The 14,564-nt window shown below is 27.9% G+C and overlaps 1 protein-coding gene across 1 annotated transcript; it reads left to right on the top strand.

Moving 5' to 3' along the window:
* The first annotated feature begins 2,104 nt into the window (after positions 1–2,104).
* Positions 2,105–9,788, top strand: LOC111042253 (PHD finger protein 7-like). The gene is made up of 8 exons (XM_022326800.1): positions 2,105–2,685; positions 2,902–3,077; positions 3,309–3,407; positions 3,467–3,591; positions 3,646–3,927; positions 4,153–4,296; positions 5,646–5,761; positions 9,371–9,788. Exons 1-8 carry the CDS (start codon positions 2,664–2,666, stop codon positions 9,403–9,405), a joined length of 999 nt encoding a protein of 332 aa, XP_022182492.1. The 5' UTR covers positions 2,105–2,663; the 3' UTR covers positions 9,406–9,788.
* The last annotated feature ends 4,776 nt before the right edge of the window (positions 9,789–14,564 follow it).

Raw genomic sequence — 14,564 nt, 5'->3', positions numbered from 1 at the left:
CAATCAGCAGTATAAAATAAGTAGGGGTTGTCAAATAAATTTTCTAATATTTTTGAAATACAAATTGTGTTTCTTAATGTGTCTATTACATTTATAATTTTCAACATTATTTAAAGTGTAAAAGCCTAAATTAAACACTCAACTTTTATAATTAGATGTACTTAATTGTCAATTGATAATGGAATATAGATGTTGTTATAATATATTTTATAGATTTTCTAGATGTTAATATTGCCAAATATAACAGACAAATCATACACGTCCAATGTTTTGTTTTGATATTGTAGGTAACATAATTAATCTAATACTGTACTTGCGAGCAACTTTTTTTTATGTGGGGCCCCTTTTTAAAATTGCCTGGTAGGCCAAAAATGGCCTATCCGCCCATGCCCACTTGTAACCTACTGTACAGCAGAGCGACATCCACTTACCCCCTTTTTTATTTTAAATTTTTTTATACCTTCTTATTGTCATATAGACTATAGACAGCATTTATTCAATATGATATACATACAACATTTATTTTTAGAGAAAAGTAGAACGTCTCTGGTGTATGACGAGAAATTTTTAATTTAATGTCGCTCATTGATTTGTTATCCCGAACGTCTTACCGCTCCGCCGTTCGTCATAATTAAAGCCCGGATTTGTATGTTTTTGCATGTTTTTTCTTTTCACTTTTTAAAATTTTTCTTAGGTAATAATTTTGAGGAATCGTATCAACAGAAATTCACTGCTAAATTTGTATTTTGCATATTTTTGCATTTTTGACCGTAAATGCATATTCGTTGCATTTTTCAATGAATACCTACGCTGACACCAAAATATTTCGTTTGGTAGAACATGGAAGTTGCGACACAGCTCTAGCTATCTAAATTTAAAGTACGTATTATGTGTAACATATATACATATACACATTAGAAAATATGGTTGAGGTAATCCCATCGTATTAAAAAAATAGCTCACCTGCCGTAATCTAATCGTTTTATCGATGTAGGTAATGCATTTAATTTAATAATATAACCTGCAGTCTATGAAATGAACATTTAGTAAACTGTTCTCGAGTTACGACCAATTGTAAATTACGACTTTGACATTGTCTAGTTTTACAAATAAAACCGTACCAATAAAAATATTTTAATTTAAAAAAAAATTCGTGAGAACAAAATGCCAAAAGTTGGTAATTCAGATTCCTCCTTAATTTAATTATATGAAATTCATAATATGCTTTTATCTGAAAGTTATTGTTTAATAAGAGAATTAGATGAAGAAATTATCATTATTTCTGGACCTAAAAGGGAAATAATAAAAACAAAATTGAATGATATTTTCTCAAAAAACAATGACCTATACCATATTTTGATACTTTTTAATGCACACGAATCTGGACTCTAGCTATAACTGTGCGATTATGCCTGAAAATTATGACTATACGGACAAACCCGGGCGTATGATTATTATTAGTAAGTACTGGAATTATTTTACATGTGTTCAGTAAATATTGTCTTCGAGGCAAAAAGCAAACGTACCTACGCGATCGAAGACAAATTCGCGTCAAATTACAGACGCTCTTGTTGTACGAACGACGCGTTTATTGGAATTAGTAAAATACCAAAATGGGTTGTATAGGTAGTTATGATAACTAACCCCTGATCAACCGAATTATTTTTTTTATAGTAATTAATTATTAATAACATTTTTTGTCAAAAACAAACGACCAAATTTGTGTATTTTGTTATCAATTTCATATTTGATAACTCTAAGCGCTCATGGCACGTGCACGAGCGTTCCACTTGGATCGTAAGCAAAGCGATTATATGTGTCTGTTTGCTAGTGGAACGGTTCATAAACCTGAGCGGCTGAGTGTGTGTGTTAGTACTGTAAGCTTCCAAAGTTCCAACCCGAGCAGTCTCCGCGAACAGGTGGTAACTTTACTGGTAAGGACGTCGTGGTCTGGTAGGCCGTAGGCGCATTGGCACAAGGTGTAACAAGTGTAGCATCACCAAGAGTGATAATTCGTCGAACACTTGTCCGAAAAATGATAAGAGTGGTTATACCGGCATCCGGTATTCCGGTATATGGCAGTTGCATAGTTATGGTTAGGTAGTATATCGAGGGATATACCTCTCGCCCACGCCCCGACGCTAAAATAAAGATATTTACACGACGACACACGTCTCCCGGGACCGCCCACCACCACTACGACAAGGGGCAACATCAACAGACACCGACCGTATTATAGGTTAACCCTGTACACCACATTTCTGTTGTTTACTGTTGAGCATCCGTAACGACTGTAACGAAATGCGTTTTCATGCACCTGCACCTGGCATTTTCTTCGTGTAGCCCGCCATATTTCTGTATTCTTAACAGTCAACACTCGTCCGTGATTAAAAAAACGTTTTTTGTTCACACTCCAAACAAGTGACAAGTCATTGAACGCAATAAAACTCGTCACTGTTAGGCGACCATCGAGGTTTTTAAAAAGTAGTGACCACGTTACGACGTCCATTAGCAACAGTAATTGGTATTCGGAATCGGGTACTGTAAGAACTGAAGCAGCATCGTACTGTTATTTTACGTCCTCGCCGTCAGAGCAATCGAGGTTTCTAAACGTGGTACAGACAGGGAATTAGCAGTACTGTGCTAATATTTACCGTTCACTTATGGCATCGTTTACTAGGAGGCGTGAGTAATAGATTTTTATTTTCGGTACTTACTCGCGAGTAAGGTTAGGTGTTAGAGTCTTGAACTCTGTGCACACTTAAGTATTTAACATTTTCATATACATTTGCTACATGATGAATGAAAAAATATTGTTCTAGATTTAAGTTGTAAATTCTTATTTTAAATGGATAATGTGCTACAGAATCAAATGCTTATAAAGTTATTGAATTTTGACAGGTAATGGAGTGGCACGTAGGCTAACAGCTTGTGAACCCATACCCACAAATGTGTGGGTAGAGCTGAGCGCTGTTCATAATAAAGCTTGTATGTTATGTGGCCAAAAAGAAATCAGTGAACAGTTATATGGCAAGCTCTATCAGCTTAATGATATTATTGTTCATTACTTTTGCCTTGTAAGTGTACTTCCTCAAATATGTATATATTATGATTATTACTCCATTCAGGTTAACATTGAACTTTACTCAACCAAAATTTGTCTAGTTAACAAATGATAAAACCCATAGCAATCGCCTGGAGAGGTCGGACAATGATAGACTGTGTAGTCTATGTACACAAAAGCAGTTCAATCTTAAGATGAATAGAGTATAAAATACTACTATACTAACTGTGTACTTTTTTTTCAGTTATTATCTAACACCGTTCAAAATGGCTCAAACAATGAGGGGATTTGTGGATTTGTATTAAAAGATATTAAAAAAGAAATCTTACGAGGATCTACAGAAGTATGTATTTTCTATACTATGCAGCGTGTAATATAGTTACAACTTAATTATGGTTTTAGACTTGTGTTTACTGCAATGAAAAGGGTGCAACTATATCATGCTGTGGAGTAAAATGTCAAAAAGTGTTTCATCTTCCTTGTGGATTAAAAAATGATTCAATGCATCAATATTTTCTTTCATTCAAGTATGTAGTTAATTTTATATTTCTATATCATTCTCATTGAAAAAATATTTTTAGATCATTTTGCCAAAAGCATCGTATACCGCAAATCATAGGTTCATCTGAGTTACAAAATTCTACTCCTGCTCAATGTGCTATTTGTAAGCTTGCTGTTAAAACATCTCCTTCACCAACTACTATTTTTGCACCCTGTTGTGACCAAAAATATGCCTGGTTTCACAGAGAATGTGTCCAGGATCTGGCTTTAGGGCCGGATGACTTTCTCAAGTGTCATATTTGCAAAGATGATGAAAAGTTAAAATGTAAAATGCTCATTCTTGGAATATATATTCCATCACGGTAAATTGAGTTTTATTTATTCTAAGTACTTAAATATATTTATATTACCTGTGTACGAATATATATATATATATATATATATAGATAAAATATACAAATTAATCTAAGTTAACTTTTCATGTTTAAAACATGCCCGCCAGCCTGGCATGCTTCGTCTATGAGTATTATTTCTATGATAATGATATACACTGATACGATTTGAATAAATTATATATTTTTTTACAGTTCTCTGAAAAAATTGAACCATAAAAATATTGATTGGGATACTTCTCCCTATGCTTGGGAGGACCTTATGGTAAAGCATTGTACATGCAATGCTGTGAAATGCTTATATCCTTTTCAAAATCAACAAATACCTCAGCGTGACTCGTAAGTTATTTTTTTTTAATAATCTTTTTTATTTTATGCTCTAAAATCCAAAAGTACTGTTAATTAAGGGGATTGTAAAGTTACAATTTCATATGTGTTTATGTTAGAAACGTGAAGGTGTGTGAGTTACTATCAGTACTTAGTGTGTTTATACTCCCTACCAATCATTTGCATCTACCTTATTATGCACCCATATGGTCATTAGATCAAAATTGTCTGAACCTATTTATGAATGTAAAATATCTGTACGCTTGACAACAATTTAAGTACTTTTAGTCCTTTAATTTAAAAAATTTAAAAATAATTGAATTGGTAAACAAATTAATTTGTATCGGTTGGAGCACTTTTTAAATGTTAGCAAATTCTTGACGGGAATAAATATTTTACATTTTATAAATTTGTCAATTTTTAATATTGAATGTATTAAAAGATAAAAATAAAATAAAATATATACACCAACCAATTCAAAATTGACTTGTTTATAAATTCAAACAACTTTACATTTTTTAAATTGAACCACTAAGAGTACCTTAATTTTTGTCAGTCACTTAAGTTGTTTTGATGACAAATTTATAGAGTTTACAGTGCCCTTAAAGATATCAGAGCTTGTGCTAAGAAGCAATTGGCAATTGTAAATTATCTTTTAATCAGTATGTACCCAAATTATGTGAAATATTTGTGAAATTTACATATTATCAATGGGAATTAAATTGTTATCAAAACAATTATTTTTAAAATTTTAAACTTCTGTTGTATCAAACTCACCATACATGTATGTAGAATAATATCTTTATGTCAATATATATTCTAAATATCCAACCATAAACATTAATTTTATCTATCAATAACTATTATTCCAATTTCAATACTTATCAAATTATGTTCTATTCTATTGTTACAAAATTGGATATCATACATTACAATATTATTAAACTTATATATTATTATTGTTTCTTTGTTATGTGTTACATGTATTTTATTTTGATTAGATGGCGTATGGTTTTATTTATTTTATTAATATGTCTTTTAATATAATATATATAATTTGGGATTGGTTAATAAATTAACAATGTTCACGTGCTTGGTATTATTTATTTATTTGAATTAAGTTAAAAGTCAAATCATATATCTTTCATTGACACATGTTGTTTTAATATTAACTTCATATAGAATTCAACCTATGTTGATATGTTGTATGCAATATTATTACATCTATTTCTTTAATTGCATTACAATTTAATATCAAGTAATACATATCCAAAATAACATAAATATGTAATATGTATAATGAGTTATTATTATTATACTAAAATTCAAGTGGTATATATATATTTTTATTTTCCAAACAGTCGAGCATGGGAAATAATAATGTGCCGTGTATGTGGTTCAAATAAGACTCATAGATTATGCAGTTTTCTCAAATGTTCAGAAGAATGGGACTGTGTAGCATGTCAAGCTGTTCCAGGTATGATTTATTATTATTTAATTAATTCTATATCGCACGCTTTATGATACCTCCTCAAAAAATCAATTACCAAGTGATGATTACTTGTATAATATAACAAATCCACTAAAAAAGTTTACGAATATCCGAATTAAATACAGATTTAAAATTATAGTTTTTGGTTATTTTATATTGTTAGATAAGTTTTGTAGTGTAGACCTACTTATGTTATTTTATCTTTTTGGTTAAATAATTTTCTTAAAATAAATTCGGGCAGTGTTTACTGCGTAGTAGTCATAATAACAAAATTGTTTATTTGAGATAGGTATGATGATAAGCACCCATGTACTTGACAAGTACCATAGAGTCGTAAATTACAAATTTATTTGGTATTTGAATTACCTATGTTAAACCTATGCATGAACAATTACTAAACATTCAATGAATCAATAGTGAGCTAATGGTCCTTTAAATTTGATTTAGTGGCCCATGATTGGTCCATTAAATTTTATTGGACCATTAAATGAATACATTTTTCATGCAACCCGGCATAAGTTACTTATATGTTAACCTTTTAATAACCTACATTTCACATACTTTTATGGCTGGAATTGTGATAGTAGTGGAACTGTGTACACTGCACAGTGGCGTATTTAGGCCTAAAATAGAAATCGTAGCAATTGCTTTAAAAAGGAATTATAATTTATTTGGAATATTTTCTAATCCTAAATCCATTTTGAAAATTTAAAAACTTAATTATATCATTTTCATTACACTGTTCCAGTAAATTAAATTTTGAATATTCGAGTCACCAAATTTTATATTTTTTATATCACAATTATTTGATCTATGAAAACTTTTTGGAATTAATTTTTCTATACCGTCTATTAATTTTAATGTGTTCCTATTTTCTTGGTGTTGTTTTTATTCTAAATGATGTGACATTTGATAAAATCAAAGTCGTCATTTGGGTTTTTAAGTCATTACCTAAACTTCTATAAAATTGTGTATAGTTTGTATAACTTACCAATGTGTAACATTACACTTTTGAACAATTTATCATTAATTTCTAGTATCACTTATGTTCATGGACAAAAATATAATAGACTGGAAACGAGCCTCTTATCATGGCCACGAATGTATGTACACGAGGCAACTGCAGGGGGTCGCAATGGGGACCTAGAGTTTACAACACCATCTGTTGACTAAATATTTAGTTCTATCATGATTTTAGTTATTTTGTTGTAATTTAAAAATATTATAGGTTGCTCGTGAGGCTCGCTCTAAGTGGGTCCGGGGGGGGATATTAAATGAATAAATTGAATAGCAATAAAATCATAATATGTTAATATACTTTATTATAATAGAAATATTTTTAGGTATTCACAAGTTTTGAACATTTTTTTTTTTATTTGCATTTTTTTAATCTGATTTGTGTTTATCATTTGCATGTACTATTGCATCCTAATAATAATATATTTAGATATTATGAACATTAGAATATCACTTTTTTTGTTCAGAACATGAGAATTCAATTGGACCAAAATAGTCCAAGAAATGATCTACAGTTAAATTCAAAACATCAATGCTTTCACCACATTTTAAAAAGAAATTCTCGACATCAGATAACCTTTAGAATATGAATTCATTAAGATGAGTCAAACCCCCTCTCGACTTTAAGTTTATAATTTATCTTCCGGTTTTTCTGAATAAGATGTTTTACCTAAAAACAAACAAAATTCCAATAGTTTAATTAAATAAAATGTATGTAAAGACATAGTACCTATTACTGCAGTCCTGCAAACATCACAAGTAATAGATTTTGTGAAATGCTTAGTGATGTACCCACATATATAATACAATCTTTTTTGTCAGCTTTAAAATAATTATGAATCTGTTCATCAAAAACAATATTTATATCTGTTTTTTGTGCAGCTAATAGGTAAAGCTATAGCTTAATATCGCTTAACTTTTCTGAATCTAAGATATGTTGCATAGAATTAATTGATATTGTTTGTGCTTTTTCTTGTAGTTTTTCTAATTCAAAATTGATATCTTTAATAATAGTCTGTAACCTGCAAATTATAAGTAATTATTATATAATCAGCAAAAGTATTTAAGAATTTTTGATTTTATTTGTTGTATGGATAAGAATAATGTTTACCTGGAAAAACGTATTGATATCAGACCACCTACACAAATGTTTTTAAATCAAGTATTTTAATTGCTTGAGACAGATCTGTTAAGCTAGTTGGATATGTTATGCCTAATTTTTCAAATTCAATTGTAAATTGGTAAACATTTACCAATATTTCCCATGTACTTTTAAAAACTTATTGTTTTTCAATTTGCATTTTACCATCATTGAACTTTGGTTTATAAAAAACAATTTCATGATGACTAAATGTGTTATTCATCCTTCTGGTAATACAACCCTTTTAAAATGTACTGTTCAGTCATTAAATGTGAATATTTCATCAATATTTTCCTAAAAAAACAAATTTAAACATAAAAATTGCTAATATATTATAATATTATTTAATAACAAAATAACTAAATTAAAAAAAGTACTTTAAACAATTTTAGACATTTATTCGGGTGCTCTTCGTTTAACTCATTAGGTTCAATATCTATATTTTCAATGAATAATGCTCTCCGAACTAATTTATTAACTTCATTACTTCCACACTTGGTATAATTGTGATCAGAATTTGAATTATTGATGAAACATAAAATGTCATTACCGGTTCTATCAACAAAAAAAAAAATGGAAGGAACAATCCCCTTTTTTAATCTAATTAAATCTCTGTTTCCGAAATTCTATAACATAAAAAAATTAAATAAGAATTTACTAAAAAAAATTAAATAAATAAGTAGGTATATAAGAAAGTAACACTTACATTGGGAATATTGTGTAGTACTAAGTACAAGGTGGTTTAAAAAAGAAATAGTAAGATTTCTTTTCAAACTAGAGCATCCTTTACACAGCAATTATGATTTTTCATTTAAAAAAAATGTTTTAATAATAAATCAATATTTCTAAATTGTTTTTATTCCTCTATTATGGTTTAAAATGCAACACCAAATTAAACCACCAGCAGCGCTGAAAACATTGGGCCCAAAGTGTTATCAATTGGTGGCTGTCCTCCGACCCCCGTCGACCATGTAGTTTCCAGTCCATTATATGTTAGTCCATGCATTCATCTAATGCATCTGACATTGAATAGATTTTTTTGTGAACCGGAACACTATTTAAAGTAGTGACGGTCCATTCCGAGTCCTATCCCACCTAATTATAGTGGATTAGATTATTTCGTAAAAAAAATATATTCATGTAAATTTGTATTATTTTTTAACAAAGTAAAAATAAGATATAATAAATATAAATATACTCTGTTTACGGTAAGCTTAAACCACTTCATTATTACCTTTTGTGTTTTTCCATTTATTGTGATTGTTTATACAGGATATTAAAATGCATAAATATTAATTATTATTTATTTAACCAACTCGTTAAACTGTAAAACGAGAATATCAATTTAACTATGCATAAGAAAAAAAAACATTGTTCCACTCATAACTTCATTATTTTACCTAGTTTTATTTAAAGCATTAAATAATGAATTTTAGATAATGCAAAAAGGACGACAAAGAAGCGGAAATAAAAATTACCCATTAATGGGAATTGTGGTAGTATTTCAGCTATTTATGACTATAAAGAGTTGTCTCAAATAACATAATGCTTTTTCCTTTGTTTAATTTTAATAGTTTCTACCAAATTTTAAATATTGTAATTATAATTACTAATTCAGTTAAATAAAAATTGTAAAACACTGTCATAACTACTTATAAGTAACTTAAGTTATGTTATTTCTTATTTTTTGTAATCTTTTTTTTTTATTGAATATTTTTTTACTAAGGTTTTGTTCAAATTATTACATTACCCACTAATTACATTACGTACTCAATGTTATGTAGTACTAAAAATATAAGTATGTATTATTATGTTACAATATTTTAATGAATGAGAAATTGTAAATATATAAAATATGAAGTACATTTATTTGTGTAATTGTACTGTACAATCATAAGCCAATTTATTGGATTCAAACTTGTTGTTTTGAGGTTTGGTGTTCCATATCCAGTTGTTCTCCTGTTTCCTAAAAAGTTTTTCAGTCAACGGCTTTGAGCCCACGATTATATCATTAATATCCTAATTTTGCATCTATTGATACCTAAAAAATAACAGTTTAAAATGAATTATATGATTACTAAAATATTATTGTACCTTATATGATGTGTGTATAAGATATATTAAATTTATTTATTTTATTTAGGTTAACTGTTTTCTTTTGTGTTTGAATAATAACTAAAATTAAATTTATTACTGTGAAATAATATACTGTTATAATAGAAAGGAATTTTTAAATTAAAAAAAAAAAAAAGGAAATACTGAAGAGGATACATTGCAAAAGTTTGAAAAATATTGGATTGTTTTGATGGTTATTTGAATTATATATTTTATAAACAAGATAGATAAACACAACACTTTAATAATTATAATAAACTAAACAAAAAAATTTAAGTAGTCAATAAATAAATTCAAGCTTTTTGACCAAGTATATTCTGAACTGAGCGATGAATGTAGTGATTCTACAATGTGTGGTTTTTTTGTTATTGATGCATGATAAGTAGTCAAAATAGTTCTTCGATTTTCAACTTCAGTGCCTATTTTTTCTTCAAAAATGCATCTGGTGGTACATTAGATAGGTCCAAATTGAAAATTGTGAAGAGTTTTCAAAAGCATCAGGAATAACAAGAACAAATTTAAGAAAAACAGGGAAGAAACAGCAAACCAATGTTTGCTATAGCTAAGAAACTAATGTTATATAATTAATAATTATGTACTATAATAAATGAACAAAACTTTTTTCTTAACTCTCACTTCTCAGTAATTCGAATTTTTTTTTTTTGCTCCCGTTATTTCAAACTACTCAACAATTCGAATTCTCGATAATTCAAAGTTTTTTCGACTTATTGAGAATTGACTGTGTATTGTCATATTTACGTGTTTGTTAAGCATTAAGCTTCAGGCCATATTTATATTATTCAAACAAATTTTCTATCATTATTCTAAATTATTATTTATTTAAAATTTGTTGTTCCCGGAAGCGTGTGCTTTGTCCCACCGTCGCCGTCAGCTTGTGATAGCGGTATGAATGTGTGATAAGTGACAACTGATAAGTGATAGCCGGTCACGATAGCATGGCGTTTTCCCTTCTCCACCACACTACATGTGAACACCAGTGCATACTGCATTTGATTATGTATTATGTATGATTATTCCCTTACATCATATACGTATATGTATCTTGTATATGATCTAAGAATTGAAAATATTCCACTAGAACGATGGGTAAGAATGGCAAAAAGTAAATACTTCTTTCAAAACAGTAATTTAATTTGATTTATTAATTGTTCGTTATTGGGGGACTTGTATAAAATATTTTAACGTTAATTAATATTATTTTCAGCTTTTTCGATCGTACATTATGCATTATTGCATGTTTTTACTGGGGCACTTAGTACTGCAAAAAGTTGGTGAATCAGCTTCAAATTGGAATCACAACCCTTTGTGTTCGAAAATAAAATTTTAGATTACAAACTTCTGCTTATTTTGATATTTTTTACTTCAGTACCTACCCATGCATATTTTAAAATAAAATCGTATTTTACTGCATAATTATGATTTTTAACAAAATTTCATGAGCATTTCAGAGACCAGAGTTATAGAGTGAGTATATTTCAAAACATATTTGATGATAATTATGTCAACATGTAAACATAATAATAACTTCACCAATATAAAATTAAAAAACCTGTTTAAAATGAGGCAGTACAATGGTAATATTATATAATTTACGTCTTGATAATACTTTGGATCAATCGTTATATTCTCGAATACGCTACCGTCATTCGATTGTTTGATTTAATGTATTTAAGTTTTATATTTTAATATTAATTCATATATTTACATTTTATATTTTTATATTCAAGCGTTTACCAAGTCTTAGGTAAGGATATTATCTGAGTTTAAGCATTAGCTTTTACTTGATATTTTAATTTACAAGCTAGATTTGAACATTTTTTTGATTGAACATTAAAAAGTTGAATAAAATTAAACTTAAAAGTTTGAAACTAGGTAAATTCATTCTAACATCAAAACTAACAGCACACTATTGAAACAAGTGGACAAAAATTTTGCAGTGCCATATGTTTGTAATACTGGTTCTCTTAATGATAAACATGACTAAACTTTATAAATTCAGGTGTCTGGAATGCCTAATGTAATTGGATGTATTGATGGAACTTCAATTCTTATAAGAACTCCTGCCAATAAAGTTTATAGAACATATAAATATGTTAGAAACAGATTACCACTAAACATAAATAGTGCATATAAACTTGCAATACCAATATTATATTGTGTGTCCATACATTAAAAAAAAAAAATAAGAATAATACAAATAAAAAAGTAATTGAATACAATTTAAAATATGTGTTATTGTTTATTTGCATTTAAACCAAATATATATAGGTAGTAACTGTAGGGCTGGAAGTTGTTGCATTTGTATGTTTTTTTTGGACCTTTAGATTTATTGCTAAGTGAGCTAGAAATTCATTCAAAGACACTATGAAAAACATATCAAAAGTTTATAGTACATAGTTTTGCATATTTAATGATTTTTTTGAGTTTAGAGCATATTTCTTAATTTTACATTCTTTTAGAGTATATTTTATAAATTATAATATATGAAGATTCGTAAATAAAAACATTAATAGATTCATATTGAAAGAATTTTATTAGATATTCTTGTATCGTATTTATTAATTTCCATTTGGCATTAAAAACAATGTTTTTCCTCTATTAATTAATATAATGTATAAATATTTATAAATTATGTAACTACAGCTTACTTTATCTAAAATAGAATATTATATAAATATTAAATAAATATAAAATAGAAATATGATGGTTTTCTATAAATATTTTTCTAGGGAAATAATTCAATGATTATTGTTGATGGGCTGATGGCATCACTAGACCTACTGCCAAGATATTATTGTCAGTTCCGACTTATACGTATTTATTTTATTCAAGGAACATTTTGGAAGCATTTTTATATAATTTTTAGGTTGTTTATATTATGATTAAAAATTAAAAATCAAAATTATTTTTATTATTTTGTTTTTTCCATACTTACAATTTTATAAAATATTTCTGCAAATGAAAACTTTGTGTAAAAAAATAAAATATAAGTGCATATTTGTACTTTTTTTAAGCGCATAAGAGCATGCATATTTAGTACTCTTTAAGTGCATTAAGTTCCGAGCCCTAGTAGTAAGCAACAAATGTATAATAATAATAATAATGTATGTTTTTCTGTAAAAACATCTTAGAAATAAAAACTAATACGTTTAAAATTAAGAATAATTACTTACACTATTTAGTTTTTTTACAAATAGTAACAATTAACAAGATACATAATAAAAGCTTTATAATAAAAAAAAATTAAAACCCTCAGTCTTGGGTACAAAATCATTATAAATTATTCTAAGTGGCAACCAACCTCATAAATTGATATTGAAGCAAGTTATGCGCTTTTAAAATTGTAATATATTTTACAACACCTAAATCAATTACAAGAAACATATTTTTAAATATTGCATTTAGTTTACACAATTACTGCACAACATAAGACATGGTGCGCTTTACAGCGTAACCTCTACTCTGAAACCTATTTTATTTGTTAGTACCTAACCTTTAACATATTGTAAATAAAATTAAAAAAATGAAAAACCCGTAACATATACATAACCTACACTATCTACAAACCTAAACAATTGGTCAATATTCAAAACTAAAATATAGTAAAATAAAAGTGAATATGCATAATACACCTTAAGCGTGTCCCTAAATATTTCCAGTAATTCAATTTTAAATTTCAATGATAAAACCTCTGAATTCATAAACAAGTCGATGTTGTGTTGGTCAGTGGAATTTTTCAATTTTATTAAATTACTTATGTGAGTAATCACATTATTGAATCCAAATTCTGAAATTATCTTATGTTTATTATTAAAACGAATTAGGCAATTGCAATGTATGTTTTTTTCCGAATATATAAGAAATGAAATGTATCTGTATAAATTCCATTTAGCAGATATTTTTTTTAGGGTTTTTTATTTTTTTTAATTGACATTCAGTTATGGGAAGATTTTCCATCCGGAATGGAAATGTACTCCGGTCAACAGGAAAAACTAATTTGGGACATTAATTGTCTGTACTTTTATTTTATGTGGTGTTTATAATAATAATAAATAAAATAATAGTAGAATTTTTAAATTAAACAATTGAAGTATTCATCCATGTGTTTATTAACAGAAATGGTAAAAAAAACAAACCCTTGTAGTGTGATTCATTAGATTGATATATTGAACATTTTTAATTTATATGGCACAACTTACATTCTAATAATTTAAATCCTTTAATAGGTATTTCTCCTAACATTAACCGAGAGACCAGCATTAACACAGGTAGGATTTTGCAACAGCAATGATTGTTTCCATTCTATGACCTCCTTTAAAATGTTTTCAAAAATAACTTTTCATAGGAAAAATCTTCCATTGGTATTCATCTACCAAATGTGCTTGATTTCATAGACCTATAACTTTAAAACTAAGCCCGAGCCCTAAATTCTATCTTTACTATCATTTTTAGTATACCAAACTACATAATTAAAAAAAACAATTTACAAAGGAA

The sequence above is a fragment of the Myzus persicae genome, unplaced genomic scaffold, assembly GCF_001856785.1.
Source record: "Myzus persicae strain clone G006 unplaced genomic scaffold, MPER_G0061.0, whole genome shotgun sequence".
In the NCBI taxonomy this organism is placed as follows: domain Eukaryota; kingdom Metazoa; phylum Arthropoda; class Insecta; order Hemiptera; family Aphididae; genus Myzus; species Myzus persicae.
The sequence above is the reverse complement of the archived record's forward strand: the minus strand, read 5'-3'. Positions and strand labels throughout refer to the sequence as shown.

What these genes read in the sequence shown, in the direction of transcription:
- LOC111042253 (XM_022326800.1), top strand. Translation starts at nt 2,664, where the DNA reads ATGGCATCGTTTACTAGGAGGC. An exon ending in GGCATCGTTTACTAGGAGGC is followed by an intron (nt 2,686 to 2,901) that starts GTGAGTAATAGA and finishes GAATTTTGACAG; the next exon opens with GTAATGGAGTGGCACGTAGG. An exon ending in TTGTTCATTACTTTTGCCTT is followed by an intron (nt 3,078 to 3,308) that starts GTAAGTGTACTT and finishes CTTTTTTTTCAG; the next exon opens with TTATTATCTAACACCGTTCA.